This window comes from Saimiri boliviensis, chromosome 2, assembly GCF_048565385.1.
Source record: "Saimiri boliviensis isolate mSaiBol1 chromosome 2, mSaiBol1.pri, whole genome shotgun sequence".
Taxonomy (NCBI): domain Eukaryota; kingdom Metazoa; phylum Chordata; class Mammalia; order Primates; family Cebidae; genus Saimiri; species Saimiri boliviensis.
The window spans coordinates 222,462,454-222,473,557 of NC_133450.1; the positions used below are offsets into that span (position 1 = coordinate 222,462,454).

At 59.3% G+C, this 11,104-nt stretch overlaps 1 protein-coding gene across 3 annotated transcripts; it reads right to left on the reverse strand.

Annotated features, from left to right (window-relative positions):
• Window positions 1-304: 304 nt before the first annotated feature.
• ASB6 (ankyrin repeat and SOCS box containing 6) lies at window positions 305-5,538 on the reverse strand. Of its 3 annotated transcripts, none has more exons than XM_074395452.1 (6): window positions 5,273-5,538; window positions 3,993-4,174; window positions 2,866-2,972; window positions 2,669-2,777; window positions 1,972-2,058; window positions 305-1,850 (listed from the first exon to the last, which is right to left on the reverse strand). In XM_074395452.1, exons 1-6 carry the CDS (start codon window positions 5,383-5,385, stop codon window positions 1,183-1,185), a joined length of 1,266 nt encoding a protein of 421 aa, XP_074251553.1. In that variant the 5' UTR covers window positions 5,386-5,538; the 3' UTR covers window positions 305-1,182. The 3 variants fall into 3 exon arrangements, with proteins under 3 accessions (XP_074251553.1, XP_074251554.1, XP_074251555.1); XM_074395453.1 differs by lacking the exon at window positions 5,273-5,538 and adding an exon at window positions 4,622-5,265; XM_074395454.1 differs by lacking the exon at window positions 2,669-2,777 and having other exon boundaries at window positions 1,647-1,850.
• Window positions 5,539-11,104: the final 5,566 nt, after the last annotated feature.

Sequence of the window (11,104 nt, forward strand, 5' to 3'; positions counted from 1 at the left end):
TTGGGAGAGTGAGGCAGGAGGCAGGAGAATCACTTAAACCTGGGAGGCAGAGGTTGCAGTGAGCTGAGATCGCGCCATCGCACTCCAGCCTGGGCAACAGAGACTCTGTCTCAGAAAAAATAAAAATAAAATGGGCCCCCCGCAGTGTGGGGCCCTGGCCAGTCTAGAGTGGTGCTTCTTTGCAGGGACTTGAAAACGAACCCCAAACACAGCTTCTCCTCTTCCCTCCCCTTCCTTACCCGCTGCTGTGGGAGCCTTTATCCTGAACTGTGGAGGGCGGGGCAGAAACGTTACACGAGGACTGTTAAGGCCAAAGTCCGTTTAATCTTATAAATATATGTCATGTAGTCGCCTCAGTTATCCCCGGAGGCATTTACGTCATCCACAACGACCAACACGACCTAGAAGGGACTGAGGGCTCGCGGCTGGGCGGTACAGTGGGCTCAGCCTGCTCCAGAGTGAGCGCCTCACAGGAGACCCTTCAGAAGGCTGGCCCCAGCCTCGTGCTCATGATTGCTTTTTAGCGGAAGTCATGGTCGCGGAGGCCCTGGGTTTGGCACAAGCACAGCTGCCCCCAGAGCACAATTCTGGTGGGTGGGGCCCCAGCAGACCTGGCCCCAGAGCTACAGCAACCAGCAGGGGCCAGCTTGCCTTTCAATACCATGAAGACAAGCCTGTGGTGGTCCCTAGTGCCTTCTCCCCCAGAACCCACCAGACACACACTAGCAGAACCTGGAAGGAGAAGGGGCAGGGGTGAGGCCTTGGTGGCGGCCTGCGCAGGATGTGCCCCTGGCTTCCTTCCCTCCAGCTGTACTGCCACGCAACCGAGATCCCCGCAGCCCTGGGAACGTTGAGCCTTGATCCCGCCCAGCTTCTGCAAATGCCCTGGTGCTGCTCGCCGATTCAGAGGACATAAATACGACTTAAATCTAAGCCCTGTCCCTTTTCCCAACACGGGTGAGACTTGGAGTGCCGCTGGGGGAAGGGGCAGTGTCTGGAAGACACCGAGCCACACCACCACCAGAGTCATCACAGCCTCCGGCTCTGCCAGGCTGGCTTTTCTTGTGAAGGATCCAGTCTCTTCTCCCAGATCAAGAAAGACCCTCCACTAAAGTTGTCCCAGGTTTCACCAACAAGCTGACCTAAGCTGCCCACGTCCCCATTCCTGTAGCCTGAGACCTGTCAGATGTCATCTTCCACGGAGCCACTGTGCTCGCTAAGAAGGTACCACTTCAGCCTGTCGGGCAGAGGCAGGGCTCTGACCTTCACGTCCACAGGCCAAGGCTGAAGGCAGAGCCGGATGGACACACGGCACAGGTGCTTGAGGGGCGGCGGACGGCTCTCCAGCTGCCTCAGGGAGTAGTGGAGCGCCTGGATCTTTTCCGCCAGGCTGCCCACTGGGTGGATATCAAAGTTTTCAGGCAGCTGGAGTTTCTGAGAGTTGGTCACCATGAGGTCCAGGACAGTCTCAGCTTTGCGCAGAAGGTCCGCGTGGCTCTCGTCTTCCGTGCAGCCCGGGTGGGAACAGAGCCTCTCGAAGATGATGTGGAAGCCAGACCAGCAGGATGCACCGTGCAGGGAGCAGTTGTAGGCGGCTCCGGACTCCAGCAGGAAGCGCAGGAGAGGGAAGTGCAGTTTAAAGCTCTTGAGGCAGATGTGGGTGAGGGACTCGTGGGCCGGGCACTCGCTGGGGTCAGCCCCGTGCGCCAGCAGCAGCCGTGTGACTTGGAAGCAGAAGCGGTTGATCATCTGGGCCTCCTCTTTGTCCCCTCCCACAGTCTCGCCAAGCAGGAAGATGATGCAGGTGAACACCGTGTCCCCATCTTTGGTGGTGGCCTTGACGTCGGCCCCTAGAAGAGCCATAGAACAAGAGATGCTGGGAGAAGACCCGCAGCCGTGACACAGCAGCAGCGCACACTGAAGGGCGCACAGCAGGTGAGAGGACAAGGCCCCGGATCGCGCCAGCCTCACCTCCTTCCAGTAGGAGCCGGATGTTCTCAGTATTGTGGATCTGCACCCCATCGCTGCTGGCCAGAGCGTGAAGCAGAGCGGTCTTTCCTAGGGAGGGAGGGAGAGCGAAGAGGAGCAGGAGGCCAGGAAGCCCCGGCCAGGGCAACCCAGACACAGAGCATCAGAAGATGAACTTTCAGAGACAGCTCTCAGCTTGGGTGAGGGCTGAAGGTGACGGGCTTCTGGCCATTCCCTTTCCACCCAGAGAAGTGGGAGTGGAAAGGCCAGGAAAAATAGGATTTTTCAGGACCCAAGTGGCTACCTGAGATGCGGGCTGGGCCTCTCCTGCCGGACAGCCTTGTTTCTTGGTAAATGCACACACACCCTATTTCTTCCTATAGACAGCCCTTGTTTCTTGGTAAATGCACACACACCGTATTTCTTCCTATAAACAGCCCTTGTTTCTTGGTAAATGCACACATACCCTATTTCTTCCTAGACAGCCTTTGAGGGCCAGCACAGGGACAATGACTGCACTGCCTCTCGAAAGCCTGAGCTCGGCAAGTCGGCGGAATTCCCATGCGCCCAGTTGTGCTGTGCCACCAGCCAGGGCCAGCATCCAGCCTGCCCACCTAGCTGTCGTCCTGGTGCACCCTGGGGGTCCACCACAAGGTGCCTGGGGGCCCAGCTGTCCTGCTCTCCTGCAGGAGGCACCCACCATGCTTGTCAGCAGCATTGACGTCCGCTCCAAGGTCCAGGAGGCGCTGCAGGCAGGGCAGGCGCTCGGGCTCCTCGCTGGCCAGGTCCAAGGGGCTACTCTCATGGATCTGAGCCAAGCAAGCACAGCCAGGTTGGCCTGGGAAGCTGCTCAGGCCCCCGCCCCCCAAATTCAAAGCAGGCTGAACTGGCACTCACCCGGTCCCTCCGATTAATGTCGGCCCCGTGATGCACCAGCAGCTCCACCATGTCCGGCTGGTTCCGCAAGACGGCGATGTGCAAAGCCGTGTAGTAGGTGACTGGGTCTGAAGGCGCAGATGGAGCTCGTGTGGGTCCTGCCTCTCCGCATTCTCATGGGGCCCCTGACCCAGAGCCCAGCCCCATACTCACACCTCAAGTGTCCAGAAGCCACAGGCCCAGGCTCCTGTCACCATCAAGGGTTAGGACAGAGCTGTCTCGCCAGATACCAGAGGGCCCTTGGGATGTTCTAGTGGGCATGTTCCTTAAGCTGTTGGGGCTTTAGTTTCCTCTTCTGTAAGAGGGGACCATAACACGGGGCACCCTCTCGGGATGGCTGGGAGCCATATTAGACCGCAGCTCCGTGGCTGCCCCACCCTGTAGGCCTGGTAGTAACAGCCAGGTTCTCCAAGCTGGTCTCCAAGTCACTGGCTTCAGAACCCACCCTCCCGTCTCAGCTCCTTGACCCTCCAAGAGCCCAGCAGCCTCCAAGCCTGTCTTCGGATGGGGAAAGGAGACGTGCCTGGTGGCCTCAGGCCCCCATGACGTTACGAGGCAGCCCTGCCTGTCTCCTGACTAACCCTGCCCTCCCCGGGGTGAAAGCCAGAGAGAAAGGAGCATGGCTCCATCTCCATCCCTGGCACTCAGGAGCCGGAGCCGGCATGTCCTGCGGTGATTGCGGCCCGTTTTCCCCTCTCCCTAAGGCATGAGGAAAAAACACAAATTGGCTCAGAGTTAAGTGGCAGAAAATTACCTTCCCTTAGCTCTGGGCACAGTGCCAGCAGCCGCATTTTCACGTTAATGGAAGTGGAGATTAATCTGGGAGCTGGGGAAAGTTTGCTAATCAATCACACAGTAGAAGCTGCAACACCCGCTCTTGGAACAGAGGTGGAAAGAGCCATGTGAAAACCCACAGGGGGTGGGAAGCCACACAATGGGAGTTTCCTTAGATGCTGCCACCCAGGAAATAAACTGCGGGGGAGGAAGTCACTCCTCAGAACGGTAACAGCCGAGGCTGGAGACATGGGCGCCCACTCAGCACAGGGCCACGTTTAAGCTGCCTCCCCAACCCCAGGGTTCTAGCTGACCTTCGAAGTTGAGATTGGCCCCATGCCGAAGGAGAACGTCGGCAGCTCGTGTCAGCCCCAACTCGGCCATCTTGAGCAGGGCGTTGCTCACGCCTTCCTGGTAAAAGGGAGAGTGGGCTTTTCTCTCCAGCAGCTCGGTGAGAACAAGGATTCGGCTCTCCTCGCTGGCGACATAACTGGGTCTGCAGCAGGAGAGAGGCTGAGGGTAGGCACGGCTGTGGGGCCGGCTGGCCGGGCGGCCTGTGGGTGCGTGACCTTTGGTGGCCTGCTGCAGTCAGCAAGCAGGGCCCCGGCTCTGTGGGGCACGGAGGCCTGGGAGAAGCTCTGAAGTAGAGAGGGCCAGGTGCATCTCTTAAAGACGGGAGCAGCCTCGGATTTGCAGAGAACGGGCTGGGCCTGTCTGTTGTCTCCTCCCAAGCTGCCCAGAGTCTGGTCCCAGGCTTGGGTACCAAAGCCCACACACCTGGGCTGCTGGGACTGAAGGGAACCCTGGAGGCCAATAGCCCAAGCCCGACTCTGACTCTCCCTCCTCAGAAAGCCCTTCGCTCTCAAAGCTGCAGGACTGCAGCCCCGGCAACCCCCGCGACCAGGACAGCAACGCGGCCTCCTCCCTCCCCTCACACTGAGACCTTTGGCTGATGTTGATGAAGAAATGCCAACGTTTCCACCAGAGTCCGTGGATGGAGAGACTCATCATAACCACATATTGGAAATTCCAGCTGACATCCCCCCAGCACCCGAGCGCCCTTCCCGCTGCTCCTCTCTCCTCCCTTCCACCTCGGGCGCAGCTGCAGTCTCTCCACTGGAGCCCCCGCGCCGGGAAGGCGGGGCCTTTGCTGAGCCGCTGATGGACCCCAGGCGCCCAGTACCCTGGGCAGTGAATGCGGAATCGCCCCCGACACCTTTCCCGCAGGTTCACGACAGACCAGCTCTTGTCTACGAAGGTGCAAAGTCTCCTACGAAGGCCCACCTTTGCACTGCTCTGAGGCCTCACGGCTTCCACCCTGCTCCCCTGCCAGGACCCGAGCGGGGGGTGGCACAGGACGGGCAGGCGACAGGGTGGGAGCTGAGGCGGAGGCCCTGCGACATCCCGCGAGCCCCCGCCCTCGAGCCCTTCCCGCCCTGCGCCACCGCCCTGCAAGGGGCGGGAGTGGGATCAGCGCAGGGCAGCGCGGGCTCCCGGCCACGCACCCCCGGCTTCCGCCCGTCCCTTCCTCTGCCAAGCGGGACGCCGCGGGGTCGGAGCGGCCTCGGCCAGCCCACGGGAAGGGACGAGTTACCGGTCCAGGGACTCCTGCCGCTCGGGGTCCTGGATCCCCAGGGAGCCCAGAATCGCATCCACCAGCGGCTGGTACTCGAAGATGATCCTCCGGAAGCCGTGCAGGAACGGCATCGCCGCGGGCCCCGCGCGGCAGGGCGGCTGCGCCTTCCGCCAAGGCCGAGATGCCCAAACGCGGACCAGAGCGCTCCAGCGGCGACGGACCCCGCCTACCCCGCCGGTCCAGTCCCCGCGCCCGGCCGTGTCCCCCACTCAGCCCAAGCCGCGCCCCCGCCGGAAGTGACCCTTGCACTTCCGGCCTGCGCCCGCTCAGGGTAGAGCGCGTGGCCACAGCGCCCCCTGCCGGCTCGGAGGACCTCGGCGCGTCTCGGAGGGCGGCCAGGAGGCGGGCCGGGCCGAGGTCCAGGGGGCGGCTCCAGTGGAGTCGAGGTCGCGGACCCGAGCCAAGCCAGATGCGAGAACGAAGCGGGCCCGCGCCTTCCTGCCAGGGCCCGGCCCGGCCCGGCTTCGCCCTGCGATCCCGCCCGCGGCCGCTGGGCGCCGCCCGAGTTCCGCCGGTTGTGCTCTCCGGCCCCGCCGCTGCACCACTCCGGTCGGGCGCCCTCAGTGCCTTATTCTCTGTCCCAGGGAGCACCTGGCCAGGCCGGCTGCCGGTCCTCTCCACTTCTGCCCTGATGGACCCAGTGCATCTTGTGTATTTTTCAGAGACAGGGTCTCACTCTGTCGCCCAGGCTGGAGTGCAGTGGTCACGGCTCACTGCAGCTTCCAACGCCTGGGCTCAGGCGATCCCGCACACCGGAGTGTGCTACCTCCTGGCTCTGAACTTGGATTTCCTCATCTGTAAAATGGGTATAATCCCCAGCACTTGGAGAGGCCAAGGCGGCCGGATCACCTGAGGTCAGGAGTTCCAGACCAGCCTGGCCAACATGGTGAAACCCCGTCTCTACTAAAAATACCAAAAAAATGAGCCAGGCGTGATGGCGCGCGCCTGTCATCCCGGCTACTGGAGAGGCTGAGGCAGGAGAATTGCTTGAAACTGGGAGGTGGAGGTTGCAGTGAGCAGAGATCGCACCACTGCTCTCCAGCCTGGGCAACAAGAACGAAACTCTGTCTCAAAAAAAAAAAGAAAGATATAATCACACTCACCCGAGATCCTGGAGCCAGTGCTCTGTAAGTGTCCGTGGAAGTGCAGTCCAGCAGGAAGGAACCAAAACCCTCTGGTTGGAGAAGGAGGGGGTAGTGGGCAACCGGGTTGAAGCCCCCCCGAGGGCTGCACCAGCTTGGGCTTCCTAGAAGCGGCTCCAGGCCCAGGATCTGCGGCTCCCAGCACAGTTCTGTCTTGGTTCTCGCCCGCAGAAAACAAATATTTTCTCCTTGAGTGAAATCGGGAAATTCTGCTCACATGCAAGTGGAGACTTCCCGCTTGCCTTGGAAAAAACACTTTTCTGGAGTGGAGGCACCTCCCCTCCCGCCACGAATGTGAGCCTCCTCTACCACCTGGAGTCTGCACGGAGCCTTGATGTCTTCTTGGTCCTGGAAAGCTGAGGATGAAGGAGGTTTCCCCGCCCCAGCCGCCCACATCACAGTGCTGGCCCCGGGGACCTCACTCCGCCAAGTTGGGCGCCTCTCCCTGGCACCTGCCAGACAGCAAGAGTTGCCCAGCCCAGGAAAAAACATTTAAAGGCGCATTTCAAGACAATCCAGTGGGTTTTAGTATTAAACCTTTTTTTTTTTTTTTTTTTGAGAAGGAGTTTCGCTCTTGTTACCCAGGCTGGAGTGCAATGGCGCGATCTCGGCTCACCGCAACCTCCGCCTCCTGGGTTCAGGCAATTCTCCTGCCTCAGCCTCCTGAGTAGCTGGGATTACAGGCACGTGCCACCATGCCCAGCTAATTTTTTGCACTTTTAGTAGAGACGGGGTTTCACCATGTTGACCAGGATGGTCTCGATCTCTCGACCTCGTGATCCACCCGCCTCGGCCTCCCAAAGTGCTGGGATTACAGGCTTGAGCCACCGCGCCCGGCCTAAACCTTTTTTTTTTTTTAAAGGCGGGGTTTTCACCATGTTGGTCAGGCTGGTCTTGAACTCCCGACCTCAGGTGATCCACCCACCTTGGCCTCCAAAGTGCTTGGATTACAGGGGTGAGCCACGCCTGGCTAAACTTTTTTTTTTTGGGGGGGGGGGAGTTTCGCTCTTGTTGCCTAGTCTGGAGTGCACTGGCGCCATCTCGGCTCACTGCAACCTCTGCCTCCCAGGTTCAAGTGATTTTCCTGCCTGCCTCAGCCTTCTGACTAGCTGGGATTACAGGCATATGCCACCACGCCTGGCTAATTTTGTATTTTTAGTAGAGATAGGATTTCTCCATGTTGGTCCGGCTGGTCTTGAACTCCTAAACTCAAGTAATCCACCGGCCTTGGCCTCCCAAAGAATTGGGGTCACAGGCATGAGCCACTGCGTCCGGCCTTTATTTTTATTTGTATTATTTTTATTCATTTATTTTTTTCAGACAGAGTCCTGCTCTGTTGCCCAGGTTGGAGTGCAGTGGCAGGATCTCAGCTCACTGCAACCTCCAGCCCTACCTTCTACCCAGGTTCAAGTGATTCTCTTGCCTCAGCCTCCCAAGTGACTGGGATTACAGGCAGCCCCCACCACACCCAGCTAATTTTTGTATTTTTTATAGAGACGGAGTTTCACCATGTTGGCCAGCCTGGTCTGGAACTCCTGACCTCAGGTGATCCACCCGCCTCAGCCTCCCAAAGTGCTGGGATCACAGACGTGAGCTACCTCTCCCAGCCGGATTAATCATTTTTAATGCCCTCTACCTTGAGGCAAGCAAACTGTACAAGAAAAGCCGAAGCACACCTCAGTCCAGCAGTGAACCCTACCCGCAAGGCTCAGGGGCGGCAGCGGCTGGTCACCGCTGGCTCTGGCGGTCAAAACTGTTGTCAGATCCAGTGACAGGCTCTCGGAAACCGCCCCCCTACCAATCACTCAGAATGCCTCCGTTCGCTTCCTCTCCTATTGCCTAAAGGAGCAGGAGGAGAGCTGGGGCTGGGCAGCTGGGTTGAAGCCTCCTTGGAGCCACACCAGCTTGGGCCTCCCAGAAGCAGCCTCACACCACAGCGTCCGCGGCTCCCCACGCATGTCTGCTTCGCTTCTTGCTGAGGGAAACAGTATCTTCCCGGGTGAAATTTTGCTCACAGGGAAATGGAGATTTGCGGCTTGCCTTGTAAAGATCCGAAGGGCCCAAATTCTCACCGGGCGACGATGAGCATCGGAGGGGGTGACTGCGGGTTGGGAGGTGTCTGTCTCAATGGAAGAGGCCCCACTCTCTCAATGGATCATACGGCCCTGAGCGGTGCCGGCGCTCTCAGGCGACCCAGGGGCTCACCTCTTGATCACACAACACATTTGATCACATGACACCAAGTCCTTGGCAGGCCAGGCCTTGGTCTTCTCACCTATGCGATGGCCCTCAGCCCTCAGGAGACGGAGGCCAGACCTACCCAAGGGCTCATGGTGAGGCACGGGGTCCCGGCAGAGCTGGGTGGCATGCCTTGGTCTGAGCCCGGCTTTTGCCTTGGGGCCGCTGTAACAGATGCTGCAAACCTGGGGGCTCAAAACAATGGAAATTCCCTTCTCCACAGTCCCAGAGGCTCGAAGGTCAAATTCAAGGTGTGAGCCGGGCCTCACTCCCTCCAAAGACTCCAGGGAAGGTCCGGTTCCTACCTCTTCCACCCCTGGTGACCACAGGTGTGCCTCGGGTTGGCACAGCAGCACCCCAGTGCCCACCCACCTTTGTCTCCACACAGCCTTCTTTCCTGTGTCTGCGCCACTGTCCAGAGCCCCCTGTCCTTTCCAAATGGCCCCGGTCCCCGGATTCATAGGGCCCACCCAAAACGCCATCACGGCCACGGCTTCATTTGATGACATCGGCAAGCCCCCTGTTCCCAACAAGGTCACATTCCAGGCGACAGGGCAAGGACTGAGCATACGTTTTTTTTTTTTTTTTTTTTTTTTAGTCGGAGTCTCGCTCTTGTTGCCCGGGCTGGAGTGCAATGGCGCGATCTCGGCTCACTGCAACCTTCGCCTCCCAGGTTCAAGCAATTCTCCTGCCTCAGCCTCCAGAGTAGCTGGGATGCAGGTGTGCACCACCATGCTGGGCTAATTTTGTATTTTTAGTAGAGACGGGGTTTTACCATGTTGGCCAGGCTGGTCTGGAAATCCTGACCTCAGATGATCCGCCTGCCTCGGCCTCCCAAAGTGCTGGGATTACAGGCGTGAGCCACGGTGCTCAGCGTGAACACATCTTTTTGGAGAGCACACGTAAACCCACTATCACGAGTGACCCAGGCCTGGCCCTTCTGGTCTCTGGGCCTCGGTTTCCTGACCTATAACCTGGGGGCCCTCCCAGTTCTGACAGTCCTGGGGCCAAGGTCGCCCTCCTTCATGTGGCTGATGGGCTCTGCCGGCAGAGAGGCGTGAGGGGGACCGTTACAATCAGCATAATACGAGTCGCCTTGTATTTACGGGGGCGCTGCTGTGTGCCGGGCACCAGACATGCTGAACGCCCGGAGCACTGATCTCCCTAAATCCTGTAACGTAGGTGATATTCTTACCCCATTTGACAAACAAGCAAGCTCAGAGAGGGCTGGGCGCTCACCCAGGGCTGCACTGCGAGGCTGGGCCTCCAGCCTGGGTCTGTGCACTGGCCTCTGGGGCTTGAGCGTCCTCACGGCCCCTCCGGCTGTGGGCTCAGGAGCCTGGACGTGCAGGAGGGGGAGCTGACCCCTGCCCTCTCACGGCCCTGGGGCACTACCCCGTGGAGCCGGCCCTGCTGCCCGCCCACTGCCCAGGCTCCTAACTTTAGAGGGTTTCGTGCCCCCTGACCTCCCTCCTGTCAGCAAGGCCAGCCTTGTTTCCTCCATCTGCCTCCCATTAGGGCTCTGTCACTCAGGGCCTCTGGCTCCAGCTCTCCGCTGCTCTCTCTTTTCCCTGCCTCTGCCACTCCCTGCCTGGCCCACCCAGCCCCTTCCTGCCGCCCACCTCCAGGGATCTTCAGCACGATCGGGGTTCTGGGGACAAGGACCCAGAGCTCAGCCCTGTCCCTGCCTCCTAATCCTCAGGGAGTCTGGGAGGCACTCTGACTGGCCAATGTACAGAGGAGATGACCTTCATATATAATTAAGAACTGCTGAAAATCAACGAGAAGAATGCAAACACACCAAGAGAAACGGGCAAAGAACATGCACAGGCGAGTCACAAAGGATGAAAAATGGTCAAAAAACAGGGATGGACGCTCAGCCTCTCCTGCTGCCCACCTATGACGGTGGGCTCCGACAGAGCCCATTACAGAACAGCAGTGCTGTATCATCCCATTTAGAAAAGTGTGTGCGTGCGTGTGTGCGTGTGTGTGCGCGCGTGCGTGTGTGTGCGCGTTGCGTGTGTGCGTGTATGTGCGCGCGTGCGTGTGTGGGTGCGTGCGTGTGTGTGTGTGCAGGAATCATTCCCGAAGGCCTCATGCTGAGACGTTAAGGGTGGTTGTTTGGGGATCTGGGAACTTTTCTTTCTACTTGGATATATTTCCTCTTTTTTCTCCAATGACAGAGTGTGTCTTACCTGAGACTTACTCATATAACACCCTGTAAGCCCAGGGCAGAGAATCAGGCCCTGGCACTCTCCGGGGTTGAAGGCAGACTCTGAACACCAGCACGGGGCCCAGGCCTGTCCATAAACCTTCCTTCTTTCCCAGCCCGTAGAGCGACAGCCTCCTCCTCTGCCTGGACTCACACCTCAGTCACTTCCCTCCTGAGTAGCCATGAGTGCGCCCGCCC

What these genes read in the sequence shown, in the direction of transcription:
- ASB6 (XM_074395452.1), bottom strand. Translation starts at nt 5,385, where the DNA reads ATGCCGTTCCTGCACGGCTTCCGGAGGATCATCTTCGAGTACCAGCCG. An exon ending in CGGCAGGAGTCCCTGGACCG is followed by an intron (nt 4,175 to 5,272) that starts GTAACTCGTCCC and finishes CTCCTGCTGCAG; the next exon opens with ACCCAGTTATGTCGCCAGCG. An exon ending in CCGGCTCCTACTGGAAGGAG is followed by an intron (nt 1,851 to 1,971) that starts GTGAGGCTGGCG and finishes TGGCTCTTCTAG; the next exon opens with GGGCCGACGTCAAGGCCACC.